At 55.0% G+C, this 15,124-nt stretch overlaps 1 protein-coding gene across 1 annotated transcript in view; it reads left to right on the top strand.

Moving 5' to 3' along the window:
* Nucleotides 1-9,261, top strand: part of ADAMTS7 (ADAM metallopeptidase with thrombospondin type 1 motif 7) — a 35,800-nt gene extending 26,539 nt beyond the window's left edge. Inside the window, exons 22-24 of the mRNA XM_027666695.1 lie at nucleotides 263-409; nucleotides 640-799; nucleotides 7,719-9,261. Coding sequence (XP_027522496.1) covers nucleotides 263-409; nucleotides 640-799; nucleotides 7,719-7,873 — 462 coding nt within the window. The 3' untranslated portion in view covers nucleotides 7,874-9,261. The remainder of the gene's footprint in view (nucleotides 1-262; nucleotides 410-639; nucleotides 800-7,718) is intronic.
* The last annotated feature ends 5,863 nt before the right edge of the window (nucleotides 9,262-15,124 follow it).

Genomic DNA, 15,124 nt, shown 5'->3' on the forward strand with positions numbered 1-15,124 from the left:
ACCCTCACGGAGAAAAATTCCTTCCCAATATCCCATCTAACCCTGAAAGCCATTCCCCCTTGTCCTGTCCCTTCAGGTCCTTGTCCTAAGTCCCTCTCCAGCTCTCCTGGAGCCCCTCTAGGCCCTGGAAGGGGCTCTCAGGTCTCCCTGGAGCCTTCTCTTCTCCAGTTGAACCCCCCCAGCTCTCCCAGCCAGCCCCCAGAGCAGAGGGGCTCCAGCCCTGGGATCCTGACGGTGCATTCCGTGGTTTGTGTCCCGGCAGTGCTCGGAGTCGTGTGGTGGAGGGGAGCAGGAGCGGCTGGTGACGTGTCCGGAGCTCGGGCGCTGCGAGGAGACGTCGCGGCCCAACACGACCCGGCCCTGCAACACACAGCCCTGCACCACCTGGGTGGTGGGCTCCTGGGGGGAGGTGAGGGGCTCCTGGGGGAGGTGAGGGGCTCCTGGGGGGAGGTGAGTGGGCACGGGCCCACTCTCATCCTGCAGATCCTCCATGGGATCTGCAGGAAACACGAGGATGGGATGGGGGGAACCCTCCAAACCAACGGGGGGGCTGCTGCCACAACCTCCCGGGCTCTGGGGTGGCCCTGAGGGGTACAGGGACGGGTCCCCCCTGGCTTGACGGGGTCCCTGCTCCCGCAGTGCTCGGCTCCCTGCGGAGGGGGCATCCAGAGGCGCCAGGTCAAGTGCATCAACACCAAGACAGGGGTGGCCGAGGAGGACAGCAGCCTGTGTGACCACGAGCCCTGGCCCGAGAGCACCCAGAAGTGCAACCCCCAGGACTGTGACAGCTCGGAGCCGGGTAAGCGAGCGGTGCCAGGGCCTCCTGCCTGTGCTGCCACTGAGTGCTGTGTCCATAGGTTGTGCTCCCCTGGAGCTTGTGCAGCTCTTGGGACAAATGCTGAGTTTTGAGGGCATGGTGGTGATCTTGGGGATTGGTGTGGGAACCACCCAGGCTCCCGGTTAAGGACTCTTAAGAACTGTAGGAACACGACCCATCCTGGGTCCTGTAACCAGGGATGGCTTTTCTAGCCAAATTTAGCCTTGTTCTTTATGTTTCTCCCCACTTTTCACTTCCCATCCCCCCTGGATGGTTCATGGGAAGACACCAGAAGTGGGCACAGACCGGCTCCACTCCATTCACTTTTCCAGGGCAGGTCATGCCCTGTGCTGTCTTGCTCCTGGGAAGGGACCCTGGGAAGGGACCCCAGGAAGTGCTGTGCAGCCAGTGTGGTGCAGGGTGGGATGGGCTGAGTACTGGGAGGATCCAGGGGTCCAGGTACAGGGCAGGGTGACAGGCGCAGGGCGTTCATGGTGCTGCCAGAGAACTGGGGTTGCTGCAGCAAGGAGTGATCAGGGAGGATGGAAAACCAGTCTGAGAAGCAGTGTGGGAACTCTCTGGGAAGATGGGAGGGGTGTTCCATACATGGATTGTGTAAGGCTGGCTTGACTAATCAATAATTAAGTGGGAATGTTATAACCATCTCTGCATGTCCGGAGCGTCCGTCTCTCCGGGGCCGAGCGGGGATTTCACTGGCACAGATGGGGGCTGGGATGTGCTCGTCGGATGCAGAAGTGTCACTGAGCACTGGGACAACCAGCACCCACCCCAGGGACCCTGGTGGGGCTGTGGGGTGAAGGGACCTGGTTCAGGGGTAACGTGGCATCCAGGCAAAGGAAGGCAGAAGGAGATAGCCAGTGATGGAGCTCTGTCTGGTGGTAAAGTCCCAGAACACAGAACTTAGGGAACAAGCTGGGCCAGCATTATCAAATCAGATAAAAGGCCAGTTCTCCAGCCTCTTCGGGTGTGTCTGAGCAGGTGCCTCAGGGTGACAGCCCCATTTCAACCCACCTTTCATTTCCCTGCCCTGGCTGCAGCCACAGTACACCCCTTCACTCCCAGAGGCACATCCCATGGCACCAGGCAGTTCCCTGTGAGCCAGAAACTGGGGCCTGCAAGGGTTAGTGGCACTTCAAGGAAAAGCATTATGAGGAGGGATTGGATGTCATTGGTATGAGCATGTCAATCATTTATCAGCTTTATCTTTTTAATGTGTCTGTGCAAAAAAAAAGCTCTTTGTCTGCCCAGAAAGTAATGTTAGCCCCTCAGGAGGTCTGTTGGACAAAGAGAGGGCTGAGGGATGGAGAGGGTGGGCAGGAGGGCAGCAGTGCCCGATGCCCAGGGTGCAGGAGCTGGATCCATGGCTGCTCCACACCTCGGGGCAGGTCCCCTCTGCAGCCTGGGACACCCATTCCCACCCTTCCAACTGTGTTTATCGCGTGTCCAGCACATTCCTCCTGACTCCTATTGCAGAGAGGGCAGGAGCTTTGGCTTTGGCTCAGAGGTATTTAGGGACTGGCACCACTGGCCATCGGGATGTTTTTAGCCATTAAACAGCTCCTTTTTGGAGCCTTTGCGGGGCCGTGGGGCTCTCCAGCCTTTAGGAAATGATTAGTCAGCCTTGCTCAAGAAATGATGTGCGGTTCCGGCTATTTTTATAAAGGGAAAATTTCCGTGCCGGGCTTGGTGATGAGAGCCATGGAGCCAAGGCTGGACCAGAATAACCACTGAGATGTGTAGGAAGCACACAAATAAATGTTAAAATCCTGGATCAAAAATGACATAAACGCTCTGGCTGCAGCCCAGGGCAGGAAACGCCTCTTGGAAATACAAACCTTTCCAGCCAAAGCATGAAGGGGAACAAAACTTTCACATGGCAGGAAATCCCAGATGTGTAAATCCACAGGCTCCCAGAAAGGCATGAACGTAACTGCAGCCCTTTCCTGTGTTTTAAAGGATCTTTACTGCACAAGATGGATGCAGGCTGGAGCGATCCGTGTTTTCCTTAGGAGCACAAGGAGCCTCTCCCTCCTCTGGCACGAGGTGCTCTGGTACCACAGAGCCATGGCTGGGTCTGTGAGTGGTTGTGTCCTCACTGGACACAGAAATGCCAATAACCCCAGCAGGGTTTGAATGTTCAAACCATTATCAGATGGATTTTGAGCCGAGATGGAACAAATGAAGCACAAACAAACATCTCACAGCAATCGGCTCCTCAATTAAAGGAGGTCGGGATTAATTAGAACCAGAGTCCTGTGCTTCTGCCAGGTTATAAATTAATTGAAGATTACACCAAGGTTATTTTTGAATGTGCCTGTTGTCTTCCAGCTGCAGCCAGCTGTGAGTGTGTCCTTAGATGGCTCCTGGGGAGCATCAGAGCCCGTGGGCACCCCGATGCCTCTGTGGGATATCCCAGAGGCTGCGGACGTTTATCAGGGAATTGTTTACAGCATCTTGGAAAGGAGCTGAACCCCAGGCCCCACGTGAGGGCTTGGAGAAACCAGCACCAGTTTATGCAGCAGATCAAATAGATTTAACCCAGAAAAGCAGGAATTGCTGTCTATGGGAGAGGAAGCCAAGGGGTGGATGGAGCTGGTCACTCTGCTGGTGTGGGGTGGTGGCCGTGCCAGGACAGTGGCTTTTGGGCAGACCCTGGTGATGGTGACACAGCCCTGCTTGGCACAGAGCACAAGCAGCCCCTGGGGGGTTTGTTGGGGTCATGCCATAAAATTCATCGTTTCCCTTGTGCCCATTCCCTGGGGGCAGTCTGTGAGCTCCCCAAATTCGCTCCAAGCGGGTGTCAGGCAGGTGATGGGGCCAGCTCTTGGCTCCAGCCAAGCCAGCACTGTCCCACAGGTGTCTCAGCTTGGAATACCAAAGGGATGAGGTAAAGCCTTCAGCTGGCTCAAGGACAAGTGTGTGTGAACTGGTGCAGTTGCTCTGGGAAGGGGACAGAGCAGTGGGATGGAGCTCAGCCCTATGTCCCTGGACAGCCAGCACAGGATCCTGTGGGGTGAGGGGACACCGGCCCCCTGACCCAGAGCTGGCTGTGCTTCTGGTTGCCTCAAGATTAATTGGCAATTAAACGTTGTGTTCCTGCTTGCTCTGAGTAAGGAAATGGAATTGTTCATGGTTCTGCATGTCACTGAGTTTGTCCACAAGGGATCCATACGGGAAATAATTGCAGCAAATTCCAGTTTTCTGTGTCGTTTGAGCGTGGAAGTCCCTATCCGAGGGGCAAGGCAGGGAGGTGCTGCTGAGTGAGGCATTGAGGGCAATTAATTAACTGCTGATTACTACTGGAGTCAGTGGGAAAGGGATGCTTGAGAAAGGATTCCCTGTTTTGATGAAATGTGGGAGAAAGATGTTGCCCACAGCAGGGCTGATGGTTGAGAACTGGGGGGGTTGTGGTTTTCTCCCAGTTTGGCCGTGTCAGTGCCAGTCTGTGCAGGCAAAACTGGCACTGGGGGTGCATCCCATGTATCCCATCACGCTGACCTGCACCATGGCCCTGGAGCAGGACCTTGGGATACTATTTGTTAAATTTGGCCCTGGCTTTGAGAGCATCCCCAAGGCCAGAGGTCAGCAGCCTAATTCCCTGGATTTGCTAGCTCAGCTCGAAGCTCAACCTTTCCTTGTTTTTACAAAACCTGTTCCAGGAAGTTTATTTTTCCCGAGAATAGAAGTAAAGGCTTAGGACTGGGTGGCAGAAGCTTAAATGAAATTTAAAGCGACTTCCAAGCTGACCTTAAAAAAACAACCCCCCAAAAAGTGGGGGTTTTCACTCTCTAATGTGCTGACTTAGCCTGGATTTTTAAAGCTCCGCTTTAAGCTGTTTCTTTAGCCTAAAATTTGGCATAGACTTACAGTACGTGTGTCCAAATGAAGTGTGAGGATTATATAAAAAAATTGTTAATAGAAAAAAATAACAGTAAAAGGATTAAATGGAAATGGAAATCAGGCCCTCTCTGAAGAGCTGACAAATCAAGTGCTTAGAACAGCTTCCCTTGCCCAAGACCAGATTCCAGGGAGGAATCACGAGCCCAGCCAAGATTGTCAGACCTGAGCTTGACCCCACACACATCCACCCTGAGACGCTGCCTCGGCCCCGAGCACGGGTCTGGGAAAGGGATGAGAACTCGACAACTCAGCAACTCCCCTTGGCCTCACTGAGCTCTGGGAGCGTTTGGACAAGGCTCTCAGCACAGGGTGGGATTGTTGGGGTGTCCTGTGCAAGGGCCAGGAGTTGCACTCGATGATCCCTGTGGGTCCCCTCCCATTCAGGTGTTCTGTGATTCCACGAGTTCATTTTGCTTTGGACCCAGAGTCCCGCAGGGGTCTCCTGTGAGGTCAGCAGAGCCTCCAGCCAAGGGAGGTGGCTCTTCCCCACCCTCTCCAAGCCCATCCCGGCTGTTTCCACAGTAACCTCATTCCTGTGCTGATAAGGTGGTGCACAAAGAGCAGTGACTCCAGGCGGGATGGGCTCATTCTGCCCAGGCAGCGCAGGGACAGGAATTTCCTGCCCGTGCCCAGGGTGCTGCCCTGCCAGCCAGGGATCAGGACAGAGCTGAACCCTCACTCCAGTCCTGGAAAGCGACCTCCCAGCACGAGCCCCAGCAGCCTGCAGGGCTCTTTCAAGGGAAGGCAGGAGGCAGCTTGGTTGGGATCCATAAATAACTTCCTAGGAAGCTGTAATAAGTGGAGTGAGCAGGAGAGAGGGCTAAAAATACCGAGGGGCTCCTGGGGGTCTGCCTGGCCTGGGCACCCCCCGAGCAGGGATGGGGCCATCCCCACCCACCCGTGGGCTGTTTTTAGAGGAGTCCTCCTCGCCCTGGGGCTTTGCTGCAGCTACCCCCGAGCACACCAGCAGTGTGTGCACCTGGGGATACATGTATTGCTGTGCTCCCATGTCCCAGTGCAAAAGGGCCCTGGGGGTTCAGGGAATGCCAGGTGGAGCCACAAGGTTGCTCCCAGGGAACATTATCCCTGAGACCCTGAGGGAGCATCGCATGAGCAAATGCTTCCCTTTTCCCTCTGGCTCTGGTGCTCTCATGGCAGGTTTGGGATGTGCTCCTGGCCTGGCCCTTGCTGGGCTGTACAGAGACTCCTTATCCACTCTGCTCAACCAGCAGGAAAAATCCACATTGTCCCAGCCCCTGGGTGTTGGAGCGAGCCCCCAGGCTGGGGGGGTGATGTGAAGCCGGGATCCACTCGTTGGCAGCCATTGAATCCAGTGGCGTGGGTGATCCATGGCTTTTGGGGGCACAGAGAGCTGCAGCTCAGGAGGAGGAGAGGAAATACCTCAGCTGAAATAGAAAATTAATTTTAGAGTGACCTCCTCACTGCTGGGCTGGGGGAGGGGGCTATGGCTGAAATCCCAAAGGGGGGGAGAAGTCCCTGCTCTGCATCGGCCGCCGGGGTCGGCTCATCCCGTGGGAATCGGGGCAGCAGCCTTTCCCTCAGCACAGCCTTTGTTCCCAGAGGGACATGGCAAGGGGCAGTGGTCAGTGAGAGCTCCCCTGGCTCGGTCCTGGTGTTGCCTGAGCAGGGAAGTGTCCTGAGAAAGAGAAAAGCCCATTTCCTGCCCCACTTGTGCCCCTGCTCAGTGTGGTCCTGGTGGAGGGTGCCCGGGGAGGGGCAGTGTGAGGGGACCAGGGGGTGCCAGCCCAGGGGAGCATCAGCTCTGCCCTTTTCCAGAGAAAAGCTGTCATTTATTTACATTATTTGTACAGGAGGCAAAATCAGACAGAGCTGATGTAATTCAGGCGAGTCTTGCCCAACTGGGTGAGATGCTGCTTGTGTGGAGATAGAGCAGAAAAGGAGGAAATTAAAAATGAAACCAGCTGTGTACCCATAGGAACAATATGTGTTTGGTGATGGGTCTCTGCTGCTGTGGCTCAGTTGAGGTGCAGCCTGGCTGAGCCTGGTGTGGCTGGTGGTGGAGCTGGGAGCTGCTGAGGGTGCAGGAGAGGGCTGTCCCCTGTTTACCACATTCCCACACCATCCCATGGGCTGTATGCCCCGTGCTGTCCCATGGGGTGCACATGGAGGCAGCTGTGAGGGTGTTTCAGGGTGCTGGGATGTTCCACCCTCTCACACCCCAAGGACAAGGTCTCTTTGGGGCAGCACTCGAGTCTCCCCCGCTGTGAACCCAACCCCCCCCGACCTGGCACTCCTGGTCCTGGACTGGGATCTGTGATTTCCAGACTGTTTGCAGAGAGGAAACAGCTCCTGCAAAGTTTGCTCAGCGCATGGGTGACTCAGTGAGGTGGCCAGGCTGTGGCCGTGGGTGACTCGGGGGGGTGGCCAGGCTGTGGCCATGGGTGATTCAGGGGGCCACGGCTGCTGCTGCAGCTGCCTGGGCACTGTCCCCCAGCAGCAGTTCCCAAAACAAAGCCCGTCCTTGAAGCAGCACCAGAGTTGTTTTGGGGTCTGCAGGACACCTGCAGGAAGCAAAACAGATGATGCAGGTTCTCGAAATAACCCAAACAATGCCCAGAAAAAGGAATTCTGGCCTTTCTGCTGCTCTGCCGGCACTGGGGGGGTCTGGGGACAGGGAGGAGGAGTCAGTTTGTCCCCCTGCACCTCAGCCCTGCTCCCTGGGAATGATGCTGCCCTGGGAGGATGCCGTGGAGCTGCAGGGAGCAGCCCAGGTGTTGTTGATGCTGGGAATGAGGAATACCGAGGTGCAGGTGGGCTCTGCCTTTGGGGAGCCCTGGCTGTGCCTGTGCCAGCTCCCACAGAATCCTCGAGCGGGTTGGGTTGGAAGGGACCTTAAAGACCATCTCGTTCCTACTCTTGCCACGTGCTGGGAGATTTTCACGTCAACAGTGATGTGACACCGGCACTGAGCTGCCCTTGTCCCCTCCCTCCCCTCCAGGTGTCCCCTGCGAGCGCGACCGCCTGACCTTCGGCTTCTGCCAGACCCTGCGGCTGCTGGGCCGGTGCCCCCTGCCCACGGTGCATCTGCAGTGCTGCCGGAGCTGCCGCCGGCCCGGCCGGGACCGCGGGGACGAGCGGCTGTCCAGGAGGTGACAGGAGCGGTGCCAGGGGGCTCCGGGCACAGCCGGGACCGGCGGCTCCGCCTCGTCCCGGGGCAGCCCCGGGGTCTTCAGTCGGTGCCACTCTGTAACGGTGCTCAAACCATCGGCTGGGCTGGGCTGGGCTGGGCTGGGGCCGGGTCCTGCCGGGACCCCCGGCGGGGTCACTGCCCTGGACGCCCAGCGGGGGAGCATTTTGGGGAAGGGAACCAACGCAGCAATAATTCGGGGGACACCTCCCAGAAATGCTTATGGTGCTATCATTTGACCTTTTCAGCCTCTTGAAGGTGTTGGCTGGCCAGCACAAACCTTGACCTTTTTTACTGTTTTTGTATCTCTGAAGTGAGCATCCAGCACTCCACCAGCTCCGCCGACCCTCTGGGGTAGGGACTCTTTTCTTCTTTAAGGGACTTGAAGCTGGCAACCCATTCCTGTAATTTTCATTAAAATGTTTACGCACTGAGGCTAAATACATTTAATGTAAGAAATGGAAACAGGGCAGAGGAGTTGAGTTTTGGCTTCAGTCAGGGTTGTGCTGGGCTCCACACCCTGTGTCCCCACCGCTGGCTTTCTCTGCCAAAGCCACTGCCTGTGTCACTGGAGCAGAGGGGATCATCAGGGACAGCAGGGTTTGGAGTCCAGCAGCACATTCCCTTGCATATGTTTGGGAAGCAGAGGGAAGCTGCTCTGGCTGTGGTGGTGAGCAGCACATCCTCTCCCTCGTGGGCAGCCAAGTGCTAACCCCTGGATTTTTGTATGTGTAGCAGTGTAATGGTTGTTTAAGGTGTTTTTCTGTGTTCTTACAAGCTAACCCCCTTTTTTCCTGCTTATCTAGAGTCCTCTCTGTTAAGGTTAGCTGACTTTTAACTAGAATATCCAGTATTGTATGAGGCACAGCTCCTTTCCCGGAGCAGTGTGTGGAAATCCCTCCCTGTCTTGGGAAGGGTTTGCTGGTAGGTTGGTCCCTGGAGAAGGGCAGGAGCATTCAGGTAGGAATTCCTTTCCCTGTTACTCTTCAGGCTCTGGAGGATGCCCAAAAACTGGGGGATCAGGAGGGTAACCCTCCTGGCACTGAGCAGGGCCAGGCTGGAGCCCATCCCGGGTCACAGCTCCAGGTGTGTTTCATCACCTGTCTGGAGCAACACTCGGTCCCTAAATGGAAATTGCTGTGTGTGATCTGTATGTAAAACACACCCATGACTTCACCATCTGTGTTTTATTCCTTTCCAATATGGTGTAAATTTTTTCTGTTCCAAGAGCCTGTGTTCAGTCCTGGTTTCCTTCTCCCTGGCTCCCTCCATCCCCTCCCAGCTTTGCTGAGGGACAACCTCTGTGTTGGGGTCTCATGGCCACAGCTCATGAGTGTGGTAAATTAAACACTTACTGAAGGAAACAGGTGGGTTTCACAGTTTCTCTTTCCCTCAGGGAATTTTGAGGGGGTTTTCAGTTGATTGGTGGTGGTTGAGGCCCTGGCAGCAGGAAGGGGGATTGGTTTGCATCTGAAAATCATTTCCAGCTGCCCTTTGCAAGTGGGATTTGTTGATTAAAATGTGAGCTGGGTCGATGGGGTGAATCAGTTCTGCAAATCAGTTCATTTCAGGGGTACCCAGCCAGGTGAGCCCCTCCTGCAGTGCCTGTCCATGTGCAGGGTCCCATCCACAGCTGGGATGAGGGCACGGGATAATCCCTCCCATGGGAGACTCAGCCAAGCCACTGCACCAGTCCATGGCAGAGCCCAGTGCCCACCAGCACCTCGTGTCCCTGTGCTCCAGGCAAGGCTGTGTCTCTTTGGCACAGGGAACTGCAGCAGCCAGGGGGAACCTTTTCCTTTCAACCAGAAACCCCAAATCCTTTCCGTTTCAGCCCCAAATCCTGTGTCTCCAGAAGGGCTGACCTCGCCGGGTTGGGAGCCCTGGGGTTTGCAGAGTGGTGACCCCAGCCCTGCTGTGACCTCCAGCTGTCACAACACAGCCCTGGGCCGGGTGTCCCTCTGGGAAGGGCTGAGCCCTTTCCCAAGCACTTGGACTGGGAAGCAACAGGATTGGATTTAACGCATGGCACCCTGAACCCAACAGTGGCCAGCCTGTGGAGGTGTCAGGGGGGAACTGAGGCTGGAGGAGGTTGGCTCATAGTGTGGGAGCCTGTTGGAAGGGCATTTTGTCTGGTTTGTAGCCACATAACAAGCCAGGCCTCCCACCAGCACAGAAACTGCACTATCAGTGAGGATAACACACATCATGCTTCATTTTCTTTCAATGAGACACTTACAGGGAGTCTCTCTGGAGAGAGACTCTTTACAAGGGCCTGGAGTGACAGGACAAGGGGGAATGTCTTCCCACTGACAGAGGGAAGGGTTAGATGGGGTGTAGAAATGCCTTTTTTCTTCTTTTAAAGATGCTTTTATTGTTTCAACACAAGCAGGATGTTATTCAGACACAGCTGCTGCACTGGGGGGAAAGGAAGGAGGAAAGGGCTTATGGATCAAAAGATGTTTGAAATAGGGTCATGGAATGGTTTGGGTTGGAGGGACCTTTAGGATCATCTGGTTCCACCCCTGCCATGGGCAGGGACACCTCCCACTAGCCCAGGTTGCTCCAAGCCCCTTCCAGCCTGGCCTTGGACACTTCCAGGGATCCAGGGGCAGTCGCAGCTTCTCTGGGCAACCTGTGCCAGGGCCTCCCCACTCTCACAGCCAGGAATCCCTTCCCAATATCCCATCTAACCCTGCCCTCCGGCACTGGGAAGCCATTCCCTGTGTCCTGTCACTCCCTTCCGTCCCAAACCGTTCCATGATTCCACAATCTCCTGAAAGCCTCTCTGAGAGGAGTCAGAGGCTTTTGGCTTCAAACCAGAAATCAGACCTTTGTGCCTGCCTTGGTCACCTCCAGACATTTCCATCCTGGAGACAGGAAGGAAGGGAGCTCACTGATTGGGAAGCAGGAGGCACTTACAGAGGAGCTTGTTTGTGTCTGGGGTTCTCGGGGACACTCAAAGCGCTTCCGTGGCTCCGGGGGCAGTTGGGTCTCCCTGCACAGCACCTGTGGTTTGCAGCTCTCAGACCTCACCAAGTGCTTCTGTCTGGCCCAGATGGTCTCAGCTGGAGGATCTGAATTCCCAGAGAGCCAGAGGGGTCATCAGTCCTTCATCAGCTGCAAGGACAAGGGAGGGACCCTGGTCCTGCCTGTGACCTGAGCACGTGGGGAGGCAGCGAGGCCAGTGGGACCAGGAACAGCTCCCAGCTCCCATCTGTGCTCTGCAACAGGGAATAGGTAGGAATAAGACATGGGTTTGTGTTCTCCTGGTCTTAAAACCTCCTTGTGCTACACACAAAGGCTTCACAGGCACAGCCCCGAGGGTCAGCAAAGCCCGGACAGCAAGGAGAGAAGCTGAAGAATTTTGCTGGTTTATCTGGTTTTTGGCTTTTAATTGGCAGCTGCTCTGGGTGGGAACAGCCTCCATCCAACCCCTTTGGGGTGCTGATCCCAGCCAGTGCTCCAGCAGGTCACGGCCACCCCAGGACTGCCCATTGCACAGGGACATTCCCAGTGGGAAGTAAAGCAGCAGAAAACAGGAGGAGGGAAGGAAGGGGAGGGAAATGAGCTGCCTCGTTCTACAGCTGGTACCAAGGCACAGCCTGTTTGCTCCCCCAGAGCAACCATTTCTGTTGGGAAGGGAAATAAAACTGTTTCACATGTGCTGAAGGAGGGGAGGGACCCTCAGAGGGGAGGGAGGACCTGCAGCCCCCACTCCCCCAGCCCCAGACCTGCATCTGCACTTGGGGGAAGGCTCAGCAGGCTGGTGTAAATATTTAGAAGTATCTATGGGCTAAAAATAGCTCTGTGTCTACGTGCAACAGCTCCACTGCCATCTCTGGTGAGTAACAGTTACTCCCCCGTTTGCAGAGGAGCCCCAGGAGCCCCTCACACAGCCCTGCTGTGGGTGAGACCCCCAGGTGCAGGATTCAGCCCCTCCACCTCTCGGTTCGCTCCTCCTTTGCAAGGACTCAGCCTGAGGATGTGAGCTTGGAAATGGGATTTTAAACCTTTTATTCCAGAGGCTGCTGTGAATCCCTTTGCATGGCAGGGGAGCCCAGTAAAGGGGCAAAAGGATGATGCTGCTCTTCCTGGGGGGATTGGAGGGGGGAATGGTCTGTCTTCTTGTTTGTACTCAGGTTTGAGGCAAGGCAGGAGCTAAACCTGGGCTTGGGGTGCTCCCCACTTTGCAGGGTGCTGTGATGGGGATGGAGGTGCCCACCAGTGTCTGCCCTGGCTGAATGCTCACAGCTCCACGGGCTGGGGGCTTTCTGGGTCTCTGCTTCCTTCCACATCCCTGCAGGCACTTCCCGGGTTCCTCTGGAGAGCTGAACCCCCAGGTGTCCACACTCCTGCTGTGGTACCTCATCCCCTGTGATGGGCATGAGCGGAGAGAGCTGAGTCCTTACAACCCAGAACATTTGGGATTTCGGGATTCCGGGAGCCCGGGCAGGGTGCTCCTCTCACTCCTCTCACAGCTCTGCTGCGGTTCGCTGGTGCCCTCTGCAGTTGTTCCTCCCCACTGGAAATGCAAAACGAACAGTCTGAAGGGACCATCGTGTTGTTGGTGACACGAGTGAGGACGGGTGACACGTATGTGTCTTCCCGGGTTTGGAGGGACACCCCGAGCTCCTCAGACCCCTCAAATCCTGCCTTACAGCCCCCTCCTGGAGCTGTTCCCGGCTCAGGGTGTCCTGCTCCTGGATGTTTCTCTGTCACCCACATCATGGTGTCACCCCCCATGGTGTCCCCAAACCCCCGTGGCAGCAAAGCCTCTGCCCACCCCTGTCTGTGGGGCAGCAACAGGGACGGACAAAGATCCCAACCCCAGTTTTAATGGAAATGCTGGGAAGTGCAGCAGCTCCTGGGGAGTCACCTCCCGGCAGTGACCTGTTCCCTGAGGAACTGGGAATATTCCTGGGTTTAGACACCTGCTTTTGGGGTCAGACCCATTTTCCCAAATTGCTGAAATTCCCAAGCTCTGAAGAAGGACATTTGACCTCTGCACAAAGCCCTTGGAAGTAATGATCCCAAGGCACTGCAAAATCAAGGAAAGGCCTCTTATGGTCATCAGAGCATCCTATTCCCAGTGCCCCAAGCCTTTGCCTGAGCTGGGAATGCCATTTTGGTGGTGCAGGGAGAGCTGTGCACAGGCACCAGGCACCTCATGCAAGAAGAGGAGCTGCATATCTCATGGTCACAGGACCCACAGACCCTCCTTGCTGGCCCAGATACCAGCATTTCTGAGGAGAAAAGATCAACCCCCGTGCTGGACAGGAGAGAAGAAAGCAAATTCCAGGAAAGCAGCCAACAGATAATGCAGCTCCTGCTCTCCAGAGCATCGACCTCCCTGGAGGAGTTGCCCTGCCTGGAGCCCTCCCTGGCAGGGGAGTGGGTGCAGGACACGTGTCCCCACTGTCCTGGCACAGGGATGCACATCTGTCCCTCCCCTCTGCACCCAGAAAGCTGGACAAGCTGCCAGGGCAGGGAAATTCCCTGTCCAGATATCCCTGTGCAGGAAAATTCCCTGTACAGGGATTCTTCGGGAGAGAAAAGTGGAAGGAGCTGCCTTAGATCTACTAAATTCAAAACCAGGTTTGCTTTTCCTGGGTTGCTTTGTTTTCCACCAGGGTGATGGGTCTTGGTCTGACAAAGCCCTTCCCTGGGAGTGTCACAGGTGTGACAGGGACAATTCCTGCCTGAATCCGCTCCCGTTCTTTGGGGTTTGCACTCCTGGTCCAAATTCATTATTTAAAATGTTCCTTAAAGCCTGGGTTGGAATAACTCTTTGCTTTACCCTCTGCCAGCCCCAGGAGCTCTTGCTCAGGCCAGGCTGTTCCTGGGACCCCCAGGCAGGTGCCTGGGACATTTGTGCCCTCAGGAATATGGATCCAGTGAAATCCCACGGGCACACAGCAAAGCTGGTCCCAAAAATGGCATTATATCCCTGAAATGAGGGTTTCCCACATGTGCTGGCCTGGTTGGACCTCAGCTGCTCAGTATTTCCAGAAAATTGCATCTTCTGATCATCAAAACAACCTGGAAAACCCCATTTTAGTTATTTTAGTAATTTATACCATTCCTGGGCTTCTCAAGGAGCTCAATTCAGCAACGAGGGCACAAAGGGGTTTGAAATTTAGCTAAAATTTAATTGAAGCTGAGTAATTGAAGTTAAGAAAAGCAGTTTTCCACATGTGCTGAAACTGAGGGTTCTGCAGCTGGGTAGAAACCTGTGGAAAAGGGGGATTGTTCTCTCCCCCACCTTTTGCCCCTTTTAAATTTCTTTTTCAGGGTAATTTGGCCCTGGGATGGGGCAGGGGAGGAGCCCTTGCTGGCACAGCTGAGCCATGGGGCAGTTCACTGCTTTACAAAGGGAAACATCCCCCTGTTCATAATGCTGGAGTCCATTCCATCATTCCATGCCTCCAGGAAAGCTTTATGGGGATTATTAAAATGGTTACAAATCCCTGAAATCAAACCAGATGTTTGCACTGAGCTCCAAGGATTTCTCACCGTTGAACCAAACACAAAGCACTGGAGGACTCAGTTCCTGGGAGGAGCAGCTCCCAAAATCCCTCGTGAGCCACTGCAGCACATCCTGGACATCAGTGCCCCTGGGAGAAGGGCAGCTGGGAGGGGAATGTCTGCCTCATTCCCCAGGGAAAGGTAAATCCATGGGCAGATCCACAGCTGCTGTGGAAACAAACCCTGAGGAACTTCTCCAGGGGGGAACATGTGGCAGCTGGAAACGTTATGGATGCTCCAGGTAAGATTTCTGAGGGAGCAGCAACAAGGAACAGGGCAGTGGGAACCCCAAAAGGAACAGGGCAGTGGGAAGCAGAGGAATGAAGGGCTGTGGGAGTGTCTCACCTCCCACACTGCAGGTAAGCCAGGAGCAGACTGACAAGATCTTGGCCACAAGGAAGTTTTACCCTCGGGGTGGTTATAAAGCAAAGACTCCAGAATTAGAAATGTACTTAACAGGGGGGGAAAAAAGCACAAATATTTAGCAGCAATAGTGTCCCAGTGAAAATCTCCCTGTTCTAGTCCAGTCTCTGGGCTGAAAATTATTTTTCTGAATTAATTTCAGCTTTAATGTGTTTGTTGAAATGAAGTTGAATAAAATGAAGAAGGGAATCTTTCCTTCTCTCTAACAGAAATCTAAACTTAAGCTTAAAGAAAAAAAACAACAATTCAGAACCCAGAAAGCAGCA

This window comes from Corapipo altera, unplaced genomic scaffold, assembly GCF_003945725.1.
Source record: "Corapipo altera isolate COAL_440 unplaced genomic scaffold, ASM394572v1 349, whole genome shotgun sequence".
In the NCBI taxonomy this organism is placed as follows: Eukaryota; Metazoa; Chordata; class Aves; order Passeriformes; family Pipridae; genus Corapipo; species Corapipo altera.